Source organism: Rattus norvegicus, chromosome 15 (assembly GCF_036323735.1).
Source record: "Rattus norvegicus strain BN/NHsdMcwi chromosome 15, GRCr8, whole genome shotgun sequence".
NCBI classification, from domain to species: Eukaryota; Metazoa; Chordata; class Mammalia; order Rodentia; family Muridae; genus Rattus; species Rattus norvegicus.
The window spans coordinates 82,293,966-82,313,369 of NC_086033.1; the positions used below are offsets into that span (position 1 = coordinate 82,293,966).

The 19,404-nt window shown below is 38.6% G+C and overlaps 1 protein-coding gene across 11 annotated transcripts in view; it reads left to right on the forward strand.

Moving 5' to 3' along the window:
* Positions 1-19,404, forward strand: part of Pibf1 (progesterone immunomodulatory binding factor 1) — a 169,304-nt gene that overhangs the window by 35,723 nt on the left and 114,177 nt on the right. For all 11 annotated transcript variants that reach the window (XR_010057824.1, XR_010057825.1, XR_010057827.1 and 8 more), the window contains exons 6-9: positions 6,773-6,906; positions 10,019-10,127; positions 10,658-10,839; positions 13,467-13,592. Coding sequence is in view for 6 of the 11 variants with exons in the window: in XM_006252406.5 (XP_006252468.1) it covers positions 6,773-6,906; positions 10,019-10,127; positions 10,658-10,839; positions 13,467-13,592 (551 nt within the window). In the remaining 5 variants the exon portion in view is untranslated. The remainder of the gene's footprint in view (positions 1-6,772; positions 6,907-10,018; positions 10,128-10,657; positions 10,840-13,466; positions 13,593-19,404) is intronic.

Sequence of the window (19,404 nt, forward strand, 5' to 3'; positions counted from 1 at the left end):
AGTTAATATAATTTATAATTGATTCTGTCTTCCTACAGATGTCATGATTTCACAGTTCTTTGCCATTCAAGAAATTGCATTATGTATATCTGTTACCACATTGTGTCTATCTGTTCATCTGTTGATGGACATCTAAGCTGTTCCCTTTCCTGACTTGTGTAATAGTAAGGCAGTGAACATGAATGTACACGTATTCCTCCGGGGTGTCATCATGGCTTATCTTGAAAGTGAGATTGTGGTAGATATCACCGGCGTATTTCTCATCTCTGAAATGCTGAGCATCTAAAATGGCTGCTGTTGTTTGGGCTCAGAGAATTGGAGGAGGGTGGGGCCCCATTCAAGCCTCTTTAAAAGCTTGTGGTACATAAAGAAACCAGAATGGCACAGCTCAATTTTTTGTGAATCAAAGCTTCACCCATTTAACAACAAATTAAGCAATAGAAATGTCTTTTATACTGCCTCTCCACCACACACACACACACACACACACACACACACACTGCGTGTAATATTATTGCTTAAGAGGTGATGTGGTATTTGGTATTTGATCTTTAATTTTGGCTGGGAAACAGTTGGTTGCTAGTCTGTGTTAGTTCAGAAGCAAACCTGTCTGTGTCTGACCAACTGTTCTAAGTGCTAGGTCTGCAGTCCGTCCTTCACAATTAATTTACTCGTTAAGCATTTCTATGTAATGACGGAGAGTTCTTGGGCATGCAGAGATAGGATAGGCCTTGAAGGAGTGTAGAGTTACGTGTGGGTTAAGGAGAGGGTCATAGCATGGCTGCAGCTGCGTATGTAGCAGAGGATGGCCTTTGTTAGGCACCAATGGGAGAAGAAGCCCCTGGTCCTGCCAAGGCTTCTATCAGGGCAGGGAGGCAGGAAGGGGTGGGTGGATGGTTGGGGGAACACCCTCATAAAAGAAGGGGGATGGCATAGGGGTTTAGGGACAGGAAACCAGAAAAGGGAATAACATTCAGAATGTAAATAAATTTTAAAAATCCAATAAAAATATACTCCTATTAAAAAAAGGAAAGGGTCATAGATAAGGTAATTGTAGCACACAGTTATAATTATAGATGCAGTATTTTCTACATGGTGTTAGCAAACAGCCTTGGGTGTGTGTGTGTGTGTGTGTGTGTGTGTGTGTGTGTGTGTGTGTGTGTGTGTGTGTGAGAGAGAGAGAGAGAGAGAGAGAGAGAGAGAGAGAGAGAATGAATATCTCATTAACCTTGGCAGTCAAAAGTCTGTTGTGTTCCAAGTACATCAAGCAGTGGGAGTCTCCTCGATGCCTCAGATTGCACTTGCTTTCCCTATGTAATTGTTTTCTCATTTCAAAAGTGAAAATGATACTTGATTGTTGGTTCACTTAGCTATTACCTAGAAGTTCGAATTTGAAGGGGTGCAAATGCAAACTTTGTGTCTACTTCTTTTTGTATAAAAATATTTACATTTTTCACATCTTTCAGTCTATACATTGTCCTCTCTTGCTTCTTCTTTTCCATAAACATTACCTACAAACATTTTCTATAAAAGCCACAGTACTAGGTGCTAGGATTATGAGAAACTTAATCGTTTGCTTATCTTATGGGAGGCAAGGAATGGCTTTTCAATGGTGAGAGAATATAAGGTAGACATCTTCCCTCAGAACACAGGGGAGAAAGCAGTATAGTCTACTGCCTTTTTGCCTCATCCACAGAATTCTACAGCCATAAATATAGATCCATCTTGAGGCAATACACTATTTTCTGTTTTCCATGATGTGGCAATGAGGTCTAACTCTATAACCCAGGCTTTGCGGCCTCAGCCTCACAAGTACTAGGTTTACAAACATACACCAACACATCCAACTCTTACCTTTAGTTTCTAAGAATACCCAAAGCAAATCTCCCTACCCTAAAGAATAAAAGTTGTAACTTTAAAGAAAGATATTTTAAAACTTTTAGTGAAAAAAATTTCATACATTATATTGTTCATGTTTTCTCCTCCCCAATTCCTCCCAGACCACAATCCCTACCTACCTGACTTTTTTCACTTTCTTTTTCTCTCTTTAAAAAAAAAAAAAATCAACAAGAAACAAAACAAGCCTCACCAATTTAACAACAGATCAAGCAATAGAAATTTCTTTTATACTGCCTCTCCACAACACACACACACACACACACACACACACACACCACAAAAATGGAGCTTAAAATAAACAAGAAAAACAATAATTTTAAAACGTCTAAATGGGTAAAATGAGACAAAAAAAATCTACAAAAATACCACTGAGTGAACTTTCAGTGGCCAACTAGGTATGAAGTATGGCTAATAGACCCAGTGAGAGTCCACCCCATTGGAACAAAGCTGTTCTTCCTTCTCCAGTGGGTATTAACTGCAGATAGTGTCTTGGTGAGGTGTACAAACCCATATCACTTTCTCTTATTGCTGGACCCATTTCAGGCCTTGTACAGGCTGCCACATGTTGTAAATATTTAAAAAAGGCGGAACTGTTTATCCGGCGCTGGTGCCAGCATCTGGAAGATACTGTTTCCTTAGAGCTGTCCATCACCTGTAGTTCTTACAAATCTTTCTGCCTCCTCTTCAGCATAGTTCTAAAGGGACATTTTTGATTTGAAAGAATTTCTGATTTAAAAGAAATTCTTGTTATAAAGTATGTGTTTCTATACTGAACTTCTGGCTATATTTGCTCATGTGGCATTTATACTGAAAGAAAAATCATATATGTATATGCAATATATATGTGTGTGTATGATATATATATATATATTACATACATGTATGCAAACTGTTCTCCATGGCAGGTGCCTATACCTTCTGAATTTCAAAGTCACATGTTGCAGGATATTTGATCACACTGTGCACCCTGAGATTATGTTATTTACTGAAAGAAAAACTTTCTAGTTGTGATGTGACTCAGCCTTTAGCGCACATCTTTAATCGATCTAGCTGGAATATAGACATACCCTTAGTACACACCTTTAATCCCAACAATCAAGTTAGTTCGTAGAAGAAACCACCCATGTTGGAAAGTGATAATCTACTTGAGTAGCAGACAAAGTGATAAATCAGAAAGATTTGACACAATAGGATATGCAAACTCCCGTGAGAAGAAAGGGGGAAGGGAAGCTACTTAAGGGGCAGTGAAGAAAGAAAGGAAGCAGCTTTCTTTTAGAGAACAAACTAAACACGGGTGAAGACAGAACAAGCCAGAGAATGAGAACAGATTAGATTAGATGAGATTAGAACAGATTACTAGAGTTAGTTTGGGGCCAAGCAGAGCAAAAATCAGAGGCCACGAAAGAAGTCAGACTGAATCAATCAGCTTGGGGAGTTTTGAGCCAGACCAGCTGAGTTGAACCAGCCAGAGCTGAGGAAGATCTAGAAAACGTGAGCCTATTCAGCAGTAAATCTCAGATGCTGGAACCTTCTAGGCCTGGACTAAATTGTATAGAGGCTAGAAGCTTCCAGGACTAGCCTAGGTTAGCAGACAGAGGCAGTAAGTCTCCACAATGACAATTACATCAGGTGAGTGAAAGTTACAGATAAAGTCACATTCAGATGTAACTAAATGTTTATGCTTTTATTTCCCTACCACTCTATTTTTTGTTTTAGTTCTTTTTCAGTGCTATGGATAGAACCCAGAGCTTTCTACATGCTAGGCATGTGCTAGACATGTGCTGTTTTCCTGAACTATATTCCCAGTTCAGGGTCTGCAGACTTGGACACCTTTGCACATCTACCTTCATGAAAGCATCTGCTTCTTTGCATATGCACATCATCAGAATACTTAACCACAGTTCTCAGTTGTGTGCTTTTAATAACAAAATTTCTAATGCACATGATTTAATCAGTCTAAAAATGTTTCCTTCCCTCTTCACTGCCTTATCCATCTTCAACCTCTCTCTTGTTGATGACCTTTAATTTCAACTTTCTTTTTATCAAAATAGCCTGAGGCACTTCTGTTTGTCTAGCTGGGCATTACTGGGGAAAAATTAATCCTTACCAGCCTCCAGAGGAGTTCCTCTGCCTTTTTCTCCCCTGGTTCTTCCATTCTCCTCGGAGCTGTTTTAGGCCTTCCCTCCCTTCCTCCAGGTCGCAAACCTCCAACCTCACACTTCTCATTTCTGTCAACTCACTTGGTGCTTCCTTTCACAAAGAAAATGGAAATTCTCCAATGAGAATTCCATGATCCCAGCCTGGAGGCCTAACTATGTACCTGGACCCATTCTGATTTCTTTGCTTTCACTAGTTTTATTGGGAAGAGGACCAGACGGAGTAGAAAACTCATATAGGAACTGTCTTAGTCAGGGTTACTCTTGCTGTGATGGAACATGATCAAAAAGAACAGAGGGAGAGGGTTTAATTTGTTTACACTTCTACATCATCTTTCCTCATCATCAAAAGAAGTCAGGAAGCTCAATCAGAGCAGGAACCTGGAGGCAGAAACTGAGGCAGAGGCCATGGAGAGGTGCTGATTTTGGCTTGCTTCTCTTGGCTGGCTCAGCTTGATTTTTTTATAGAACCAGAACCACCAGCCCAAGGATGACCTCATCCACAATGGACTCACACAAGAAATAGTAATTAAGAAACTGTCTTCCGGGCTTGCCTACAACCCAGTCTTATAGAGGAATTTTCCCAATTGAGGTTCCCTTCTCTTAAATAACTTCACCTTGTGTCAAGTTGACATAAAAACTAACCAAGACAGGGACCAAGTCGGTTCTAACACCATGAAACATTAGAGTAAGAGCTAGACTGTACTGTGGCAAATGTTTTTAATACACCCGTGCACTTACTACAAACAACAACAAAAAGGCTATCTTGATGAGCATAAAACACCACAAAACTGGTGGAATACTTGCCTTGTTCCCAACAAGCTTTGTGCTCTCCTTTCTCATCTGGGTACCATGGCACATGCCTGTCGTCCAAGCACTCTGTAATGGATTCAGGAACTTCAGAAGTTTGGGTTCACTCTTAGCTAAATAGTGAGTTCAAATCCAGGGACGGAATATACTGAGACCCTTAACAACAACAAAAACAACAACAGTGGTGGTGGTGGTGTGGTGTGCTGGTGTGGTGGCGTCGGCGGTGGTGGTGGTGATAGCAGTAGCAGTAGCAGTAGTAATTACGGTACATGACTTTAATCCCAGCAATAGGGAAACAGAAGCTCGTCTGGTCCACATGTTATCTTCCAGTCCAATCAGAACTACATAATGAGCTCCTGCGCTTGTTCTTGCTCTCTTGCTCTTACCCTCTTCCCCCTTTGTCCCTTCTCTCCCTATCCCCCCTCCTTCTCTTCATGTGCTCACAGCCGGCCTCTGCTCTTGTACTCTTCTACTTCTCTCTCTGCCCTCCCCTCCCCATGCCCTGAATAAACTCTATTTTATACTTTAAAAAAAAAAATCACATAATGAGACCATATTTCAAAACAAAAGTAAAAAAAAAATCACAAAGCAAGGCTGTAAGTGCTCATGTGTTTCTGTCAGCCTCCACCTCTCTGTCTTCCATCCCTACCCTTGAATTCTTACAGAATTTTGCTGGGTGTTTTGTTTGTTCATTCAGTTTGGTTTGGTTTCCTTCAGGAACTATATGTACTGTTTATTTACTGGTTCATCTCCTTAGAGCAATGGTTCTCAACCTGTGGGTCACAACCCCTTTAGGGAGGATTGACCCTTTCACAGAGGTCATCTAAAACCATTGAAAAACAGAGCTATTTATATTATGATTCATTACAGAAGCAAAATTATTGTTGTAAAGTAGCAATAAAAATAATTTTATAGTTGGGGTCACCACAAAATGAACTGCATTAAAGAAATAGTCACAGCGTTAGGAAGTTTCAAGACCCTAATCCTAACCTTTGCTGTTGTTTCTGACTAACACATCTCCTAACTCTTTGGATTACTTGGGTGTGTTATCTTTTGCCCATCTTTTAAATTTTTGCAAATTTCGTATTGTGTGTATATTTCTCTGAATTACATAATAGTTTTTGTGCAGTTAGCATTCTATAGATTTGTCTGTGATCCTTCAAGAAGTCAAAGCAAATAGAACAGATTATAGACATTAATTTTTACTTAATGAGCATTCATTATGTGTTATGTATTTTGTAAGCACTTTACATATATTATTTGATATAATCCTTACAAGAATTCCATGAGGTAACCCTGAGGCTTAGACAAATGTCATATTATAAATTACTCACTTCTAGAAACTAAATCCTGTTTCCTGACACAGTTAAATGACCAATAATGTTCAGCTTTGGCAGAACTGAATCTTCTTTTAGGGCATAGGTATTAAATTATGTACGGAATGATCCTCTGGAGAGTAATAGAACATCCTCAGCTAAATTCTATAATAGACTCAGTAGTATTCCATTCTCACAAAGAACCCTAGTGTAGGAGGCTATGATGTTCAACCAAAGCAAAGTGCCCCAACAAATTTCTCACAATTGTTTCTCAAGCAGATGTTGGATAGAAATTTGGAACCTGCTTTTCAGCAGTTGTTTTGTTTTATGTTTTCATTCAAGAGGGAAAACCTGTCTTACTCATCTTTGTATGTACAATGTCTAGCCCAAACCAGACATGGAGAAATTATTTAATACTTTGAATTTAACTTAGAAATAATCTTGTGAATTCAAAATGACCTGTCTTTGAATAACTATTATAACCTATTTGGACATGTTTTTACATTTATATGTCCTTAGCAGAAAAATCCAATACAAAATATGATCTACTGTGTTCACTCTGAAATATGGAATTCTTCATTTGATTTACAGACATATGAAGAAGCTCGAAGGAACCACTCTGAACTTCTAACTCGATGTCAACGTTTGGCCTTAGAATTAGCAGACACGAAACAGTTAGTTCAGCAAGGAGATTACCGTCAAGAGAACTATGACAAAGTGAAGAGGTAAATTGTTAGGGTGGCCCTGGGAATTTCCACTTCTAGTACCCCTCCAGTCACCTGCATTTGTATAACCCGCACATAACCCATGGTTATGTTCTCCATTTCCTTCTCCAGTGTGTAAACACACACAGCTCGATCCATACCGGTGCTCTCTAAAGTGTAAAAGAAAATAGAACCCTGTAAAATGCCTTGTGAGAATATTTGCTAAGTGTTATTTGATGAATTTCATGTCATGTCAATTCAAGTGTTTAAATTTTCTCAAGTGGTTTCCAACTTGAGATGAAAGGTTTTCACTCTCAGAAAACAAAGCTGTAAGAACATTTCCAAGTATATTGCTGCTGAGTAACTGCAAGAACAATCTTCCTTTAACTGTAATGAATTTCTCTATTGTTCTGTATTTAATAAGATTCTCCAATGTATCCCTTAGTAAACCTCTTGTAAACCTGAGTTTTGTCATATAAGATTAACCAAGGGAATATTGTGTCCATTTTAAAGTGTGTAAGTACTATACTTTCGCAGATGGGTAGACTTCTACTTGTTCACTTGATAGATCTGCTCCAGCTAGAATTCTTAAAGTGTAGTAGTCAGTCAATGAGTATGATTAATGTTGTAAGGAAATTTACAAAAATTTAGCAAATGACATTGATACTTCTTTTCCCACTTTGGCTAGTATGTATTAGTATTTATCATTATGCCTAAATATAGTAATAATTTGATCTTGAAATCTTGAGAGCTGTGTTCGGCAAACTCCTGAATAAAGCTAAGTTTCAAAAGAAACATTTTATAACTAAGTTTTTATTAACATATATTAATAATACATAGTGGATTTTAATCATATTCACCCCTTAATACCCTCTGTTGTCCCTTTCATGCCCACTGGTCCTCTATTCCTCCAACTTGTTCCCAAGAAACATTTTAAAATAGTTTTAGATCATACAATGATACTTACAATTGATATTTTGATATCATATTTTCCTCTCTAAATCTATAAAATGATAAATAAAATGAGAAAAAAAATAATCATTTGACTAATCCAGAGTTCTCTGACTTGTTCATGGTGGCTAAAACAAGATGAGTCACAGTTGATAATCATCAAAGTTGTGTGATAAAATAATGGATGTCCATTATAGCATTTTTTTATGTTTCTATTTTTTATAATAGAAAAATTAAGAAGAAAAACAAAACCTTGAGTAAAAAATATAAGCAAGTCTATCTGTTAAAAATAGGACAATAAGAAAGAGGAAGGGGTTCAAACTCATCCTTTTGGTTTATGAATCAGCTTTTTAAAACATGCACAATGCACAAGCCATGTACAGTGGCAACAGTCTTGTAATCGCAGCATTTGGGAGGCAGAGGCAGGAAGATGATGAGAACTTGAGTACAGCATGGGCTACAGCAGAAATCCTGCTTCAGAAGACCAAGCAGGACTCTGTGTAGCTCATTGGTGGAGCCCTGTGATCCTGGGTTCACTCAGCAGCACTGCAAAGAATAAAAAGGAAGTCATGAAAATATAAGGCTACCTGGGATATGCCCCTTGGTAAAGTCCCACAAATGTGCAAAATTAATTGATATATAGATATTATATCACCTCTAGAATTAAAATGCTCTGAATAAATCATTTGTTTTCTACATGAAATTCTATGTGGCAGCTGAAACCGTCAACTTCTATCTGAGTCACTTTTGTCTTAATAGCTCTATAGCCTCTGGCATAACAATGTTCCCAACTTTATTTTGTAATTTAATTCCCTTGATGTCCTGATTTCTAGAAACAGGAAGTGCTATTTCAGAATTAATATGTGGACTGTGATCATTGCTAGATCAGCCATTGTTTCTTGGCAAGGACCAAAGAGAGGGAAGATGGAAGACTGTAATACACTGGACAAAACCATCGAAACCTTTAGTTCCAGTTAATACCATAATAGTCAACTGAAGAACCTCGACCATCAAATATAATGTAGTACATTTCTATTTATAACCTAAGTATAAAAATAAATACTGATAGGGGCTGAAGAGATGGCTCAGTGGTTAAGAGCACTGACTGCTCAAGGGTCCAGGGGTCCTGAGTTCAATTCCCATCAACCACATGATGGCTCAACAACATCTATAATGGGATCCGATCCCTCTTCTGGCGTGTCTGAGGACAGCAACAGTGTACTCACCTAAATAAAATCTTAAAAAAAAAAAAACATTAAAAGATAAATCCTGACAATTATAGTTATAACCCATTGGTAGAATATGAATCTATGAGGGGATGCTAACAGTAAATGGGGAAAGATATGAATAGTACATTCCAACCAAGAAAGACGTGTATGGCGGGCTAGCTTCTTTGTAGCCTCGCTGATAATATTTGATTCAGAATCGCCATGGAATCTGCAGCCTCAGGTACAATCCATTAAGGAGTAGCATGTTTATATTATCTAAATGGCATAAAGAAAACAATTCTCCTGTGGCAGCCCCATGAGTCAGTGAAGTAAAGTTTCAAGACCAAGTTCTAACTAGGGAAGTGGAGGTAGGAGCAAATGTCTGTGCTCAGTTTTAAAGATGCCTGTTGAAGGTTTTGGCCCTGTTCTTAGGTTCACAGTTCTGGGAGACGGTTATTCTGAAAGGAGAGATTTAACCACGGATGAATGAAGTAGTGCCCCCCTGCCTGCCTGCCTCCCTGTCTGCCTGCCTTCGTATTGCCCTGCAGTATCAATTAGAAGTCATGACAGGGTTTTACCCTAAGAAAGCATGAATCCATGTTTCAGACCTTTTATTATTTTTTAATTTCTTCTAACTGTTTAAAAGCTTCAGCTTCAAGGAAAGGTTGAAGTCCTGTGAGGCGGCTGTGCTTGCAATTACAGCATGGAGAACCAAGACAGCAGGATTGCTCTGAGTCCCTAGTGCTCTGGCTAGTGTGGGCTACGTGAGGCCATGTGTGAGACAACCGTGGGAGAATGAATTGTACCTTAGAACACACTGTAGTTCACTGTGTAGTGTAACTCACATATTGATGCTTTAACACTAAACTTCACAGAGATACACAAAAGCCCCACAGCTCCGATCCTACCCTTAGCTTTTGCAATTGTGAAAGAGGTGTCCTTATTCACATGTGTCTGTGATTTTATTTTCATAGTGAACGCGATGCTCTCGAACAGGAAGTACTCGAGGTTAGAAGGAAACATGAGGTACTTGAAACCTCTCACATAGCTCAAGCTAAAGAAAGGAATGAATTATCGAAAGAGGTAAGCTCCTGCCTCAGCCCACTCATGCTTTATTATATATTGATGAACAGATAGCCTAGAATAAAATTACAGGGAAATCTTATTTTTCTCCTCTTTATGTAGTTTCCAGAAAGAAGGAAAAAGACAGACAGACAGAGAGAGGGATACAGAGACAGAGAGAGGGAAGAGTAAGAGAAGGGAAGAAGAAAGTAATAGGCATTTTTGCATTAACGGTTGCCAAGGCTAAGAATTAATCACTTCTTAAATGGAAACTTTCTAGCCAGACTGTGATAGTACCACACCTTTAATTCCAGCACTTGAGACAAGCTTATCTCTGAGTTCAAGGCCAGCCTGGTCTACAGAGCAAGTTCCAGGACAGAGAGGGCTACAAGGCTACACAGAGAAACCCTACCTCAAAATCTAACCCCACATACACTGCACCCACAAAAGGGGGTGGGGTGATTTCTATATGACATGCATAGTAAACAAAGGTAATAGAGTCAACCTTGAAAAGTAGCACCTCACTCTGGCCATGTCTCTGATTCCCATAGGTAAGCACCTTGCAGCAGACAGTCACCCTGCTGCAGAAAGATAAAGAATACCTCAATCGCCAAAACATGGAGCTCAGTGTACGCTGTGCCCATGAGGAGGATCGCCTGGAAAGGTTGCAAGTTCAACTGGAAGAGACCAAAAGGGCTAGAGAAGAGATGTATGAGAAATATGTCACATCCAGGCAAGACTCGCTGCTTTCCTTGTAGTGGATGTAAATGAGTAGTCTGTGGGTGCTGGGAATTGATCTGTGAGGGTATGATAGTTTAAGGTTTACATTGAAGGAATCTTTTCATTTTGTTTCCTTTCTAGGTTTTCTTTTCTAGTTCATTTCTTAAAGATATTGTGGTTTCTAGTAACAACAAAGGCCTATTCTGTAGTTAACTTTTAATTAGCATTTATTATAATTATGGGCTTATGTAAAATTATTCCTATGTGTACATCATATACTGTGTTCATATTCACCACTTCTCATTACTCCCTTGTTCCTCCTCCCAACAGCCCCATTTTTACTTTCATCCCTTGTATACATATTTTCATAACATAAATTCTACATGTGAGAGAAAACAAGGATTTTTTTAGATCTGCTTTTTTTCATTTAATATGATCTCCAATTTTATATAGTTTTTTGCAAATGGTATAATTTCATTTTCTTATTTTTCTTTTTTTTAAAATTTATTTATGTTTATTCCTGTGTGTCTGCACAACAGAAGAGATCCCATAGTAAGGGTTCCACGTGGTTGTCGGGAATTGAACTTTGGAACTGAGCCATCTCTCTAGCTTCTCATTCTCTTATTTTTAATGAATAAAATATATGTACATATTTGTACAAATATATCACACTTTATCATTGCATTATGTGGGTGGATGGCAAGCTTGTGTCACAGGGCACGCGTGGAGGTCTGAGAACAATATTCGGGAGTTGTTTCTCTTCTTCCATGGGATCATCCAAGCACTTGTCCCTGCTGAGTGCTTTCATTGACTTAGCTCATTTTCTCTACTCATTCACCGTTGATGATATCGGGGCTGAGTGCATATCTTGGTCTCTGTGCCTACTGCAGCTCTCTATGTAGAATGCTGTCTTCCAGAGTGGGAGAGCTGTATCTTATGGTAGATTTCTTTTCAGTTTGTTGAGAAATTCTATACTGATTTCCACAATGGCTGCATTAATTTACACGTGCACATCTGCAAGTTTCTTGTCCACCCTACTCACCCCCCAATTCTTGCTGTGACTTTTGTCTATTTTTCATGATAGCTCTTCTGAATAGAGAGAGTAGAAACTGACTAGAAAGAGTTAGAAACTTGGTACTTTCAATTTCCATTTCCATGATGACCACAGAGGATAAGTGTCTTTCATATAACTGTCTGTCACTTGTACTTCTCTTCTGAAAATCATTAAATTGAAGTCAGCTGGGTTTTGGTTGAGTTGTGGAGGTTTTTTTCAGACAAACTGTAGGCATTAATTCCCTGTCAGCTGTGAGGCTGACCAAGCTTGTCTCCCGTTCTGGGGACTTTCTTGTCACAGTTGTTTGTTTCCTTGGCCCTGTAGAGCTTTTTTATTTCATGTGATCCTGTTGTCAGCTCTTTTTATTTCCTGAGTTATTGGAGCTCTTTTCAAAAATGATGGGCACATCTATATTTTGGAGTGTTTTCCTATATTTTCTTGTAGGAGCTTCAAGGCTCTGTGCCTTATATTCAGATCTTTATCTGTTTCCCAGAACTATTTGTTGAAAAGACAAGCCTATTTTAGGTAGGGGCTGTGTGTGTGATTTATTTTCTCTTAAGGATTTGGTTGGTTGGTTGGTTTTGGTTTTGCGCTTATTAATTATTGTGTGAGCATACAATGTTGTTAGGCTTGGGATCCTCATGCAGAAATCAGAAGGCAGCTTTGAGGGGTCAGTTTCTCCTTCCCTTGTGAGTTCTAGATGTCACACTCAGGTTGTTGGCCTGTGTAGGAAGTAAGCACTCTGACCCGCTAAGTCACATCGCCTACCCAGAACTTATTTCTTTTAAACAGTAGCTTTTTAAATATCCCATTGCTGGGTGGAGATCACAGTTCAGAGGTTGAGTACTTCCTAATCCACTCAAAGTTCTGAGTTTAGTCCTGAGAACTAAACAAAAAAGTGTCATGACCCTAATATCTTTTTAGCAGTTTTTAAAAGTCTGTACATATCTATAGAAATCCGTTTTAAGGAAATCTAAGTATACTTATACTTTGTATCTTTCTAAGTGTTCAAGAAGAAGGAGAAGGCATTTATTGCAAGGTTTTCAAGTCACAGGTCTCAGACGCAGACTGCCTGCAGCGCAAGTCTCTCTTCTCTCTTCTGCTAAATATGCATGTGCTATACTAATAGCCCCCATAATCCTGAGACTATTTATATCTTGTCAGCATGTCAAAACTAAAGAGTTAGGGTTTGGTGATGGAGAGATGGCTCAGCAGTTAAGAGCACTCACTGGCTGTTCTTGAGAGAACCTGTCTTCAATTTCCAGCACCACACTGTGGCTCACAGTCTCAGAATCTAACAGCGTCTGCTGGCCGTTGTGGGTACTACGTGCATAGGGTGCACATATATGCAGGCAAAACATCCATGCACATGAAGTAAAAATAAAAGAATAAACTTTTAAGGTAAAAATTTTGCCTTTAACACCTCACCGTTTCTAAAACAGTGTTTTTAGGAATTCTAAAATGGCTAAGTTTTCTGAACGTACTGTAAAAGCATACTTCATCTAGTATATTAAAATCTTACCTGGAGAACAATAGTTTATTTTTGTCATGAATGAAAACTGTGATTATTTCTTTTGTCTTTGCAGAGACCATTATAAAACAGAATATGAAAATAAACTACATGATGAACTGGAACAAATCAAATTGAAAACTAATCTAGAAATTGATCAGCTTCGAAGTGCTTCTAGGGAAATGTATGAACGAGAAAACAGGTAAAGGAAGGAGAAAGATTGAGCGAGCTTGTTTGCGATTATAAGAATTTTACTGAAATTAAATGCCATTTCTGAGACCTCTTTCTTAATAGTTTTAATATGAATTTAGTGGGAATGTTAAAATTCTAAATTCTTTGATAGTTAATTACAAGAAGGTTTATCATACTTTAGATCTTTTTACTATGTGTCTCTTTCCTGTTGTCTCAGTTTAGACTGAAGACAAGAATAAGAGAAAAATTAGAGAGTGCCAAGATAGCAAAAGTTATACCAACCATTCATTTCTCTTGTGAATGCAATGTTATATACTTTGTGTATCCTAAAAGGTGTTATGTGAGGTAAGATTGAGGAGTATTTTTATTCTCATGGTTACTTTTGATGTTGTTGGCTAGGTCGTCTAGTAACGGGGAGCACTGGAAGATTAAATCAATGCTACTTATTTCACGGGCAGTTGCTTTCCTGTTAACTCTAAAGTTCCTGTGGTGGATAAACTATTCCTTGCCTCTGACTTCTCTCTTTTTCCTCCTCCACTTCCTCCTTTCTTTCTTCTCCTCCATTATCCCCTTTCCCTGATGTCCTCATGCTTCCAACCAGACATGTTACCGACCAAAGTATCACTTGGCCCAGATGGGCACAGTGCTCCCTACAGGGACCCAGCAAGCCCTAAAAGGTTAAGGGGTAAGAGGACACTGCGAATACAGATTCCATGTTGTCCAGCTTAGTGGGTGGTGATTATACTTGCTAAAACATTAGAAAACTAAAGACCTTAATAGAAACATGAATTTCGTTCCACTAGAAGTATCTGGGATATCCACCAATCTCACCAAGAGAAAGGTGCATGACAGAGAAGAGAAGTCTGGCACGGATAATGTATATCATATAAGGACTGAATACTTAGTTTTGTGCTTCATTCATTCCTGTTGGGCCCTGTTCTATAAGCTTTTGTTTACCTAACCTTAAAGTTTGTGGCACTGTTTTATAATACAGCATGATTTTGCCTAAACAATGTCCATTACTATATATTATTTTGCTATGTAATTATGGTGACAATTTTGTGATGTTTCAGTTGTCCATCAAAAAAAAAAAAAAACACAAAGAAAATCATTTAAAATGCATCCTAGCACAGCATAAGTTTAGATGTATTGACTCTCTCCCCACACTAGTGTAGAGAGGTTGGCAAAGTTGTGTAGGAAATTGGGCAGCAGCATTTCTCAAAGAAGGATAATCAGAAGTAGCTTTGCTTATCTCCAGGGCTGTTCTGGATCCATGTTCACAGAAAAGGGAAACTTTTCCTTTAAGCTTCATTTCTGTTGCAGAGACGAAACATCCTGACAAAAACAACTTAGGAGAGAAAGGGCTTATTTTAGCTCACAAATCCGTCCTGTTGGGAAGTCAAAGCAAGCTCACATCCGCAGTTAGGAGCATAGAGAGAATAAATGTATGGACTTGTAGCACTCAGCTTGCTGTTCTCCATTAAACAGTCGGTGCCCTAAGCTGAGAAGTGGTTCCTCCTCCCACATTCTGGTTGGCTTTCCCACATCTGTTAATGCAGTCAAGACAATCCTGTCACTGGCCAACCTGAGCTAGACAACATCCCATGTAGACTTTCCCCAAGTGGTTCTGGACTTTGTTGAGTCGACAATTAAAACTAACCATCATACCACCTAGCCAGAAAGTTAATGGGATTGGACCTAGGTGCTCCGTTCAACCACAGGACTTTAGATTGACCTGTAGGTCTTAACACTGTGAAGGACAATTGCCACCAGATGGCGCCAAAGTGCAGCGCAATGCTGTGCCTGCTCCGGGACACTTAAGTAGCCAATTGTATGTACAGCTTGTTTTTACTGCTTTTCACTTCACAGTAATCTGTCCCAGTACTTAGGTGACTGAATCTTCATTATAACTTCTGTCCCCTTCAGTCCTCCACAAGGTAACATAAATAGCAAGTTCTTTTAAAACCTTACAACTTAAAGTGGTTAAAGAAAGGTTGTAATATTCCTTATTAAAAAAAACAAAAAACAAAAAACAAAAAACAAAATCCAAGCCAGGTGTGTTGGCACATGGCTTTAATCTCAGCACTCAGGAGGCAGAAACAGGCCAATCTCTATGAGCATGAGTTTGAAGCCAGCCTAGTCTACAAATCCAGTTCCTAACAGGCTGTTACACAGGGGAAAAAACCTATCTTGGAAAACAAACAAACAAAAATTTTAGAAAATCTTTACATATTAGTTTTGTTTTGAACAAGGTGAATTGACCTGGCTTTGAAGTTCGATATATAACAGTATCCTTCATCTTGTATCTGGAGTGTGCTATTACATTATGAGTTACAATGCATTTACACTTGCCTGTTGACGGTTACCTTACCTTTACAAGAGAGTAAAACCCTAAGAGTAGAGAGATACCTTGGTAGCTAGAAGGCAGAATGGGAGAAACTCAATTCCATGGCAAGAATTATATAAATAACTTACTAGGTCTTTATAGAGGCTATAGTCCCTCTTCCATGTTTCAAAATAAGACATTTTCCCAAAGGGGGCTGCATACCTGGAATGCCAGTATTCAGGAGGTTGCCCAAGCCTTTTCTTACAAAGAAAATACAATATTCCATGAGCGAAAGATTGTGAGCAAAAAGACTAAACTTCAACCTGTCTCTACCACTTACAGCACTTCCAGGGGGTGAAGAAGCTACTTTGTTTCCCTGAGTTTCCTTTTCTTAAACTTTTGTAAGAATGAGCTAATAGTAGTGGCCCATGAGCTCTGAATTAGGTAGTACATGGAAGAAATGCATCATAAGTGATAAAATATAGAATGTGAATATAGGTATTTTATGCTTTTGCCTGTGTATAATAAAAATCATTTTATTTATATGATGACAATTTAAGTAAAATGATTATTAAATAAAATCTAACTGGTAACATGAAATTATTACATGAAAGTCTACTGTTAGAAAATATAGAGGGTCTACACACAGTGACTAACTTATTTGTTTCCTAAGCACTTCTGAGAGATAATAAAGGGGCAATAAACTAAGGTGATTGAATTTTTCCAGACCACAAAACTACCTTTAGTGTAAAATGTCCTCATAGGCACAGAAAAGAAACTCTTGTAGTACAGGGTATGAACTTCGTAGATGCATTCATTAGGCTCTCCGCGCTACACAGAATCTGGGAACTCAACAGTTTCCCAGTTGTTTGAAATGAAAGAGAGGCAGCTGCACAGAGGTGACTGACAAACCCTTCAGTGTAGCCGTGGTGTTCTGTAGTCGGAGTTCCTTCCTGTCAGTGCTGTCTTGATCACAATGACTGTGTCCCAAAAGTCCTCAAGAAGCCTCAATGACAAATGTGACATGACCATTGCAATCAGTGATATTAAACAACTTTCTATCTCGAATCTGGATTTATTACAGGATCGGTTTAATCTATTTAATCTGCCTATAGAGGAGTCTGGAGCCAGATAACATTGGTTCCACTCTACATTTAGAAGTGAGTCCCCCCGTTAGTGTTTCAACTAACACACCTCCTGTTCACAGCTTATCAGATATTCTGTATAATTTTGAAATTCCTGTGAAAATAGTTAAGTATTTTTCTTTCTCTGTTTAGTTTTTGGTCCCTTCAGTGGATCATTCAGGATGTAGTGGGGTTGCAGGTAACATGGTGTCTGGTGACGCAGCTGTAGATGTGCTTGGTCGCAGCTCTTTGTTTTTTCCCCATGCTCCTCTGGGTGGTTCTTCCTGTCACTAACACTCACCTGGAGGAGTTTGGCTGTCCACACAGACCGTAGGTGAGCTCTCGTTGTGCAAGAGTTTACATATACCTGCTTTGTTCTCTGTGCAGCAGGGGAAACTGGGAAAGCAGGACGGGCTGAGTTGTTGCAAGAAGTGTGGACTGAGCAGGGCTGAGCATAGAGACTGGTAGATAAGCTACTCAGCTGACTATCCACCATATTTGTTCATATTCATTTTAATAATAACTGCAAACTGATGTTTAAACTGCAGCATCTTGATGAGTCTTAACTGAGTAGTATTGTTTTATAAATTTCTTGTGCCTATGGATTTCTCTTGTATGTATGTTTAATTTGATATGGATTGGTTTCCAACTTTGTGTTCATAGTCATAACTAGAAAATATAAAATTCCATGTGAGTACTGGCTGCTGACTTAGTCTGTTTTTGCTACATTAAAAGAATACCTGAGACTCAGTAATTTATACTCAACGGGAATTTATTATTTCACTGCTCAGGAAGCTGAGACATTCAATATCAAGGTGCTAACATTTGGCAAGGGCCTTTTCCTCCGTTCTCATATGGCAGAAGGCCAGAGAGCATGTGAGAGAGCAAAAAGCAGGCAGACTTACCCATTTTAACAGCATCAGTCCCACTCAGAAAGACTTCTCCCTCAGAGCCTGTTCACCTCCTGAGAACCTCTCATTGCTGCTGTTACAGCAATGATTACATTTAAACACCATTTTGGAAAGGCATGGCCATTCAAATCATAGAGCTAATTATAAGAGAAGAATAAAAATTATAGCATTTTCAGTCAATAGAATCTCAAAATGTTTCATCTTCTTAAATACATAGCTTTTCATAGCAAATTATTAAGAATTCCTCTTAGGTACAATAGCATGTTCCTCTAACACTAGGACTCAAGAGGCTGAGGCAAGATTGCAAACCTATAGGCCAGTCCTGAGCTAAAGGTTTCCAGCTTTTCTAACATTGTTTGCCTCAGTATAAATTTGGATTCGGTCTCTGATCCTAAGAATCTCATCTTCTAGCACTGAGAAGACAGACTCGTTCTGCTCAGCACTGTTTTCACATTTTGTGTGGAGACTTTTATGCTTCTGTTATGAGCAACTTTTAGATATACATATATTAAATTGTCTACTACACAGATGATATCACAGTACATGTTAAATGTTTGTATAGATAAATTATTAGTCACTTAAGAGGTTCTCATTGAGTATTATCTCTCAATTGTCTTTATCTCCTACTTACCCAAGCAGTGTCTAGTTTATGCTAGTTCTTCTGTTCTAATGATTATAGTACCCTCTTTTGCTATGAAAAAGTAGTCTAACATAAATATATAAACATATACATATATACATATATGTATAGATAGACTCTAGTTACTCTAGCAGTAGTCCTGGGATGCCCCACCCTGTAATTTCTTTTTTCTTTCCTCATTCTTCCTTTCAATGACCCTTTCCACATTGCTCTGAAGCAGATAGGAAAAGTGTGTCTACCTAAGAGAAGTTATAGGCAACAACATCAAAGAATCGTGAAAAATAGGTTGGTGGGGAAACTTAGCTGTAGGAATGATTTTTTTCATTCAATTGTTTTTAAGGTTAATTAATTTCTAGCCTCCTTGTCTGTGGGTTTTCCAGCTACACATCCAGCCAACTGCAGATCCAATACGTCCAATTAGATTGTGTTTGTGTGAAAGGTCCAGAGACTTTCTTGTCATTACTTCCTAGGCAATGCAGTGCAGCTCACATCCTGTTACATTGTGTTGAGCTTTTTGAGGAATTTAAAGTGTGCAGGAGGTGCCTGTTATGAATCATCTGCAAACACATGCTGTCTTTTATGGAGACTTTAGAATTCTTGGGTTTAGGTACGCTGGGTCTTGGGTTGGTGGGATGGAGCCAGTACATGTTCAAAGACTAAGCTCTAAAAGATGCTGAAGGACTTTTATATTATAAATGTTTATCATATTAGCCAGTTGGCAGCTCCTGACATGTTTCAATGTCTGTAAATTACGTTTGGTTACATTCAGTTTGGATTTTTAACCTCTCAGCCCCATTAGTTTATGTGTGCTATAGATAGCC